This window comes from Castor canadensis, chromosome 12 (assembly GCF_047511655.1).
Source record: "Castor canadensis chromosome 12, mCasCan1.hap1v2, whole genome shotgun sequence".
Taxonomy (NCBI): Eukaryota; Metazoa; Chordata; class Mammalia; order Rodentia; family Castoridae; genus Castor; species Castor canadensis.
The window spans coordinates 83,408,250-83,417,428 of NC_133397.1; the positions used below are offsets into that span (position 1 = coordinate 83,408,250).

Sequence of the window (9,179 nt, forward strand, 5' to 3'; positions counted from 1 at the left end):
ATCATCTCCTTTCTTTTTAACTTCCCATGATTTAACCTTTTTCCTAACACTGGAGAGTTAGGTTATTTCTAGTTTAACTTGTAATATTTATAAACATTGCATCCATAAACATCCTTGAACTTTTTCCTTAGTGGGATACCAAACAGTGGAATTGCTGAGTCATAGGCATTTTTGAAAAACTAGACACTGCTAATTTTCTTTTCAAAATGGCTGTAGCAATTTACCCCCACACAAACAATTTGGAATCTGGCTTTCTCCACAGGGGGGTTGCTGTTATAGGCTGCCATTCTTCCTGGTGTGTCTTCCCTTTTGAATCTGAAAGGGATAGTGAAATTGTATCACTTAACCAAAGAAAAGGGGCTGTTCCACAGCTGGGGCTGCAAGGGCACCTCTATGTTCTTCCTAGACCACCTGCCTGTCTCTCACCAACACTATTTCATCTTGCTGAATGGGTGCAACTTAGGTGTCTGCGCCAATAGTCATCCATCATTTGCCCTGATGTTCTGAAGCTAGGAGAGGGGCCCTGTCGTCCTCTGACTTGGCTTGGCGAGCAGTGGTAGTGAACTGCTGAGAACAGCACATTTCAATAGTTGTTGTTTTTCCATAATGGATCATATACATTTTATTTTTGGAAAGTGCCTTCAAAAATCATTGTTCATTTTATTTCTAAGAAAATGATAGATTCACATGATTTAAAAAATCCAACTATATAAAAAGTACATGGAGAAAAGTTTTATTCCCACTCTATCCTTATGTATTTTATTCGCCAGCCCTCGTCAGTAACTTTTTTTCTTATGTATCTTTCAGGATCTTTCAGATCAACCACAAGCACAATGGAATGTCTTGCCTTTCTGCCCTGCCTTTTGTTATGTAAAAGTTATGTGTGTTGGGGGGGGTGGGGGGAGCAGTACTGGGAATTAAACTCAGGGCCTTATGCTATTGAGCCACACTCCCAGTCTTTATCTTGTTCTTTTTAGTTATCAGAAAGTCTTGGAGAGAATTCCATATTGGTGCAGAGAGTTCTTTCTTGTTCTTTATTATATTTGCATAGCGTCCCATATCCCATGGTCATTTAACCAGTCTCCTGTTGATAGACACTGGGTTATTTACAAACGGTGTATAATGCATTAAGGTAAGTACATTTGTGATTCTCTTAGTTTCAAACTCCTCCTTAGAGGAAACTGGGGTTTTCTCTACAGTTTCAGCAACAGGGTGTGTTAAACTTTTGATTTTTGTCAAGGATGTAGAACATTTGCATCTCAAAGTGCTTTTGACTTTCTTATTATGACTAATGGTGAGCATCTTTTACTTTGTTCAGGATCTAATAGTAGTTCCTGTTCTGTGAACAGCTTGTTAATATCCCTTGCTAGTTTTTGTTGGATTTTTCTCTCTCTCTCTTTTTTTTTTTTTTTTGTGGGACATAGGTTTGAACTCAGTGCTTTGGTGCTTGCAAAGCAGGCTTGAGCCACACCTCCAGTCCATTTTGCTCTGGTTACTTTGAAGATGGAAGACTCACAAACTATTTGCTGGGCCAGCTTCTAGCTTTGATCTTCCTAATCTAAGGCTTCCAATAAGGTATGAGACAATGGTGCCCAGCAGACCATCTCCCTGCCCCCTTTTTTGGTAGTACTGGGGTTTGCACTCAGGCCTTATGCTTGTCAGGCAGGCGCTCTACCACTTGAGCCACTTCACCATCCCTTGTTCCTATTTTTTTTCTAATGTTTTGAGAGAGCTCTTTATATGCTCAGCAAATTATTCCATTATCTGACATATCAATTTATGTGGGATATGGTGACTTTTGTGCCTTGACTTTGCTTCTGGTGACTTCTGAAATCCCAGGTTTACCTTTGCAGCATTTATTCTCATACTTTTATGCTTTTGCTCATGCTTGTCCCTCTGTCTGGGGTACCCTTTCTTTATTTTCCTATCTAGGGAACTTCTGCTTGTCCCTTTAGGCCTGACTCATATGTCACCCTCCTTGATACTTTGTACCTCTTACCAGATCTTGTGACTCCTTCCAGGCTACTCCTTTCATACTTTTATCTTGTCTCTACTTGTCATACAACCTTATTTTTGCTTGTACATTTCTGCCTGTCCTATTTAACTAGGAACTTCCATCTTTCTTATTTTTTTATTCTCAGCCCCTAGTTATACATTTGCTTAATAGATGTCTGTTGAATTCTTGAACAGACAAATCATTGGTAACCGTTGCCACCAACCCTTATTTCAGCAACACAACTTTTCAGATAAAAATTTGTAAACTGAATATCTTTTTGTTGAAAACAGAAATCAAGGGGATGTGTGAGGAGCTTGTCTTTGTGGCTAGTGATATATCTAGGTACTTTGTGTACTCAACAATGAAGAGTGGGCTTCTAGACCTCCAATGAGAACCCTCATGGTCCAATTATCTTTACCTTTCTGTGTGAAATATGGGAGAAGTCAATAACCAGAACAAAAATTTTTTTCAGTGAAATTTATTTCAGGTTCATTGAAACAATATGATCATAGATTTTTAATTTATGGTTATTTCCACCTACAAAATGTGAGCTTATCTATTTTCAGCCTTAATGAAAGGGCTGAAGAAAAGCAGTCCAAATTAAATTGATTCCATAAATATTGATGGCAAAGGTCTTTTGAAGGCATTGCTGCCTCCTGTCCCCTTGAATTAAATAGATTCACTAATCAATAAATACATAAATAAATAGGTAAGTGGTTGCTCATCAGAAACTGGGTACAAAAGACAGAGGGTTTCCTTGAACAGAACAAGACATGGGTTCCATCAGGACTTTGAGGAAGCAGGACAAGTGAGAGAAACCTGGCTTGGAGGAGGGTTTGAGGATTCCCCTGAGTGGAGAGAGTTGTCCACTGGCTGGTGGCAACTGAGCTCCTTAGCATCCTATAAGGAAGGAGTTGGGTTCAGCAGAGACAACAGTCAAGTTCATCCTGCAGTCACTCAGAACCCTCCTATTCCCCTTTGGCCTGCCCTAGAGCAGAGGCTACATTCAGCACATTTGGACCCGCTGGGATGATTCTGTTTAGGAAGACACAAATTCCATGGTGAAGTCAGTTATATCTTGGCCACCGCTGTTTCCCAAGAAGACAGGCAGTTGGTTTGCTTGAGAGGTACTGATGTACCAATTTGGGAACTGAGCAGACTCAAATTCTACCCTGTTTTTGATTTCTATCTTGTTGAAGACAAATCGCTTTTCCATCTTCCTCTTTGGGTATTGTTTGGGGTCGACACTCTGCAGCAAAATAAAAATAAGAATTTTTGTGAGAGAAAGGGCAAAGACACTATGGTAAAGATGTCCTCAGGCTGCTAGAGAAGACCAATGAGCAGGCTGCAGGTTCAGGAGCCAGACTCCCAAGTTATCTTTGGGACCTCAGCTTTCTATGACATCACTGAAAGAGTCCTTCATCTCTTCTGAATCTTAGGACCAATGCTGAGGAGCATTGTGTGGGTGTGAGTTAAAAGTGAAAATTAGGCGAAAGCTTCTAAGAAGATTAGTTACCAGGTACTTTTGCCTCATTTTTTCTTAAGGTACTACAACGATATCAACTTGGAAAGGAAGCTTTTGCTAGAAAAACTGCAAATAGTGGTGGGGTGATTTTAGAAGCAGAGTAGAGATCAACAAGTCCCTGTAACTGGTTAGTTGCCCAAGTTGTCATTTATCAAATGAGAAACTGTAACAATGTATGATCCTTGTAGTCTTCACAGTGTGTAATCTGTTAGGGTGGTGACAATGGCAGGACATTGTTTAGCAGCTTGGTGGGACTGAAGTTTGCATGCATTTAAAAGCTCTATTCGATTTATTTTACATTTATGCAAAACTGTCAAGCAGATCTGCTTCCAGATTTTCCAGGGGTGGGGTGGGGTGAGAAGAAGAGGGTTATCTGGGAAGTAAATTGTCTGAGGGTCTTCAGAAGAAGCAAAAAAGGGCTTCCATTCTGGTATTCACTCACCTCCAGCAGCAGGGTGGGCTTCTCATCTTTCATCACACAGGACAGGTACAGATTCTTCCCCTTGATGCCCAAGGCTACAGGTATTTTGCCGCTACTTTCTTCTCCTTGTACAAAGCTCATGGAGAACACCACTGGAAGAAGGAGAGGGGTCTTGTGGTCAGGGTTACAGCAATGTATAGTGGGCTTACACCTTGGACTGCACATGCAGAACCTGAACAACTTAGCATTCTCTCTTCACAATGAGCTTCATTTGGCCTAACAGACCGGATAACTGGGCTTCTCACAGAAAACAGCAAGGTCAGTGGTTGATTCAGGGTTACCCAAAGAAGGTCTGACTGTTTCTCAGACTGTTTCAGAAACATAGAACAGCAAGTGGGAAGAACTGGGAGAGCAATGGCTTAGCTGGGGAAAGTGACTTCAAAAAAGAGATACCATTTTGATCTTCCTTAGTTATAGCAGTCTCACTTGAGGCCCTGCGCCACTCTAACTACTCAATTCCTATTTCTTTTTCAAAAGAAATAGGATCTCCCTGGCCAGGTTAGAGCTGGAAGTTTCCTTCCCTCATCCCCAAGATGGTGCCCTTCAAGGTCAGCAGTTTGGAAGAACATGCTGCCGCCGCCCCTATGCTCTTACTCAGCCACAGTGGCATGATGCCAGGTTGATCCCCACAGCTAAAGATGGGCTTGCCACATAAACTTGCCATTTATGGCAGAGAGATATGAGTTCCTGATGGTAAGTAAATTTTCCTGTAAGGAGCCATGTGGTATGGGGCAGGAAGGATGTTTGGAGCAAGGGGGCAGGGTTGGCAACAGGGATATACATATTATCTCTCTGCCATTCTAGTTTCAGGCTCAACAGCAGGAAAAAAGAACCCTCAGGCAGTTAGGGCACGCCCATCAGATGACCCCACACTCCGGGAGCAGTGGCATCACTTTATACCTTTGTGACTTGACCGGACAATGGTGCCCGGAATACTCGAAGAGTCTAACTTTCCTAGTCATATCTCTTGTTAACAAATGGACATGCCAAAGCATTTAAACTGGTACCATGGTTAGGCCCCATACAAACACTCATATACTATTTTTATGCTTTTTTTCTACTTCTGTTGATAATTTGCCTCCATATTCTATTTTATTCAAAATGTGGACAAATAGCAAGCTGCCAGGAAGCCAGGAAGGAAACCAAGATGTCCCATTACCTTGTTGGCTCAGATTCTGCCCATTGAGGTGGAGAGCTTTCAGCTCATAGGGATCAGACAACACAAGACATTTTTGTTGTCCATCCCGGAGCCTGCAGTTCAGTGATCGTACTGATGCATCACACACATAATCGTCATCATCCCATGTTTCATAGAAGATGGGTTCTGAAATTTGGAGGACACAGGTTGTTTAGGCAGAGAATCAGAAGAACAAGCCCAGGGATGTGAGGCATCAGAATTTGGTTTCTTGGAGGACATCAAAGCATGCCTGGTCAAAGTTGGATTATAATATTGGTCGGGAGGAAGTTGGGAAGAGTGGGGTGGATAAGAACACTGTGCCTGGCACCATAAGATAGGGGCTCAAGTTTTGATTGCTCTTGTGAGCTAGCAATAGAGGAACTTACGTAAAATGTTGCAAGTAATAACACCAGCCCAACAGGAAGGTTGTGACTTGCTGGTGATAATGTAAGTAAAAGCCCTCAGAATGAGTGAATGAGTTACAAATATAAGCAGTTATCAAGGTCTTTACAAAAAGAACATCTTCAACTAAAGTGATGATTGATTTGGTTTTGAAGCTTTTTTGTTTTCTTCTCATTACTGGGGCTTCTACCTTTAAGGGGCTTCAGTTTAAGGGCCTTCAGCTTGGGGAGGGTAGTTGGCTGCTGAGTGATGGGCTGAAAAGGACCTAAGTGAAGCTCTCAGGTTCCTGCTCTCATTAAGTACCTTCTTCAAAGATGAAGGAAAAGAAGTTCTTCAGGTCATCATTCTGGAAGGCCTGTGAGCAAGCAATAGGTTTCTTCCTCAGCTTCTCCACAGCCACGATGAGAGAAACCACATGCTTCAAGCTCTTGTTGAGGTGCTGGTGGGAGAACTGCAGCTGGATGCCTTCATCAGGACAGCAGAGGTCCAGGTCTTGGAAGCAGCACTGTGGAGAAACCGTGAATGCCTGGGTTAACATCAGAGAGCAGGATGTGCCCTTAGAGATAACCAAGATCCTAATCATAATCTCTCTGTCTCTGAAAGCTAGAGGTTAAGTAGCTTGTCCAAGGGTACATGGCAGCCAACATGTGGGCTTCTTGACATCCTATATGCTATTCTTATAGAATAAATCCTATTTCTACTTTATCTTTCTTACACATGCTCCATATTACCATATAGTTACAACTTCTTGAACCCTATGTTTTTTTTGTATCTATAATGCTTAACACTGTGCATTTAATTTTTCATGACAATAATGATCATGGCATTTTCTATTCACCCATGCTCACTCAGCAAGCTCTCAACTTTTCTACACAGAACCTTTTTCTCATAGGCATTCTGCAGATACTCTAAAAATGGTTACTGTTTGCGAAATATGTTAGCATTTTCTGGTTATTTGGAGATATTCTATATTACATCATCCCAAGGCATGATATTGATTTCAAAGCTTGAGGGACAGAGATGGAGACCTCTAACAGCACACAGGAAAGTTGGGCAGAAGGGCAGTTCCTGTCCAGAGCACTTGTTCCAGATTGAGAGACAGGCTCTGAAGGAGGCAGTGGGGGACAGGGCCAGGCAGAAGCCAAGGGACCCCACCCAGGGCTTTTGGTAAACAGTTACACTGGTTCTTAAAAAAAAAAAAAGAAATATACTTTTAACATGACTGAGGACTAGACTTGAGGCTAGGGGAAGGTGTCATGAACTGGAAAAAAGGTCAGAGAAAAGCAGCTGTCTATCAATTCACACAATTGATCAAATTGTGTTGATAGCCACACAACTTCAGGAAGTTGTCAGCAATCAAAAAAATAAGAAGGGACAGCTGGAATATCAACATGGCACTCTGTAGGGATGAGAGTCTGAAAAAAAGCCCCACCCACTTATTTGGGATAAAAAGCTAGCACTGAAAATATTCTAGAGCTGAAGGCTACAGGATGTCAGCATTTCTGAGATTATTTGGTTTGTGTCCTGCTTTTTTCAGATGACGGCCAAATAGCTAGTGAACAATTTTCTTTCAATTCCTAATTCATCTTCTTGTTTAGATCACTGATCTTTTTATGGTCTTAAATTCTACTCCAGGGAGCATAAAATCTATCCTACCCTAAAAGGGGATGACATGTGTTAATTCTCAAGGTCATCCTCTCTGGGTTACAGAGTTAAATTTAAGTGATTACAGTAGAGTGCATCCCTTTCCTGAAAGGAGGACCCAATTTGTGTTGAAGATTTGTCTGTCTTTCTACCATGAAACAGCATGGCCACTATCACCAAGCCTCAGTGAGTGGCTATGGTAGGGGGAGCTACATGGTGGCCAGGTCAGCATGCTGCACAGCCTGTATCTACCTTACTGGAAGAGGCAAAAGTCATTCCATCACAAAATACCCTGGGAACACTGAAGCCTAGAGTCCTTTTCTTTGAGCTTTTCCCTTGTCAGAACCCTTCCCTGCATGGGAGCTAAGCCCAGTGTCTCACCTTCATCTGTTTGGGACCATCAACCTCAAAGAACAGGTCATTATCATCACTGTAATAAAAACAGAGATATGATTTAGGGATGTTTCCTAAACAGGATTATTTTTCTTTCTGTGTACACATTTTCACTGTTAATAAGAAGGTAAACAGAATGCCACTCAAAGTTGCCTGAAGACTTTTGGCAAGTTCCATGGTGACATGCATGCAACAGTCTAGAAGGTAAGATTATGGGCTAGGCAGGTAGGCACCCTACGTGCTCCCTTTTGGATCTTGAGGCTTAAACTCTAATTTATCAGAGTCAGTTAAAATCTGTTCTCTCCTTTCCACCCAAGTCATACTTGCAGAGGGGTCTCCTATATTGTCCACTTAGAATTTTTTCTTCCCATTTGATATCTGTCAGAGTACCTGCAGCAACAACATCTAGATGGTCCCAAGGCTGGACCTGGAGTGGGAAAGCAGTCTTTAAATCAGGTTGACTTGACCCCTACTTGCCACAGATGAAGGTAATTTGGGGACAAATCTGAATCTGTTTGATACAATGTGTGTTATCAAACCCTGTCTCTCCACGGAGACAGTTCAAGCCTGATTTCACTTCCTCACCTCTAAGCACAGATCACCCTCTACTGTTGAAAGGGGAGCCTTGTGCACATGGCTAAGCTCCATCTCCATCTCCCCACTGACCTGTGGAAAGCCATTATTTCACTGGTGAGTTCAGGAACTGCTGCCATGGCTGCTTCAGAGAGCTGTGAAAAGAGGAGAAAGTGAGTGACCATTTGCAGTGCCAGTTCCCCTGAGGCATGCCTTCATCTGTGAGTTTCCTTCAGCATTTGGTGCCTGGCAGGCATGCAAAGTCATGATCTCCGAGTGAAAGAGTGAGTGCATGAAAGAGCTGTCCTTTGGGTCTGGAGGAAAACATCTGCTACACCAAATCAAACCAGGAGAGTATTGCTAGGAGGCTTGGAGGAGGTTTTGACACTGATCCCTCAGATGCCTGTTGCTAGCTAATCAGTATTCACTCCAGAATATATTTCATAAGTCATAGCATAATAGTATACTTGACATTTTTGCAAACATTCTACCAACCCTCAGGCAGAGAAGGAGGCATGAGGAGAGTCAGGGGAGTGAGGGAAGGAGGGAGGGATGGAGAAAGAGAGAGAGAGAAACCTAGTTGTAAGTAAGAGTTAAAGCCATACTTGAGTGATGGAAGACTGGCTGGAGAGAATCCCAGATAGGTCTGTTATGCCTCAAACCTCGAAGAGATTTGTGATCTGCCAGTTCTCTCTCACCTTTTATGGCCTTCAAAAGCAGAAGTAAAGAGCTGAGAAAATTTCCCCTTTGGTTAACTGATTTCACAATCAAGTTGTAAGCATGGAGTGGGGGAAGGAGAGGAAGAGGGTTGGTGGGAACTTCTGGGGGGAAGGGTCTGATACACCGAAATAATTCCCTAGTCCTTGGAAGAACAAGGGGTAGCAAATGATGACACATTTTGCAAATGTGTCATTATGCAAATAAGCATTGCTTTTCTTAGGACTACTGTACAGATGATGTCAATAGTAAAATACTGGATTTTCCAGGG

At 42.3% G+C, this 9,179-nt stretch overlaps 1 protein-coding gene across 1 annotated transcript; it reads right to left on the reverse strand.

The window, feature by feature from the left end:
- Positions 1 to 2,461: 2,461 nt before the first annotated feature.
- On the reverse strand, positions 2,462 to 8,892 carry Il1b (interleukin 1 beta). The gene is made up of 7 exons (XM_020186597.2): positions 8,797 to 8,892; positions 8,285 to 8,346; positions 7,607 to 7,655; positions 5,885 to 6,086; positions 5,162 to 5,326; positions 3,964 to 4,094; positions 2,462 to 3,245 (listed from the first exon to the last, which is right to left on the reverse strand). The coding sequence occupies exons 2-7, from the start codon at positions 8,329 to 8,331 to the stop codon at positions 3,036 to 3,038; spliced, it is 804 nt and encodes a 267-aa protein (XP_020042186.1). The 5' UTR covers positions 8,332 to 8,346; positions 8,797 to 8,892; the 3' UTR covers positions 2,462 to 3,035.
- Between the last annotated feature and the right edge of the window lie 287 nt (positions 8,893 to 9,179).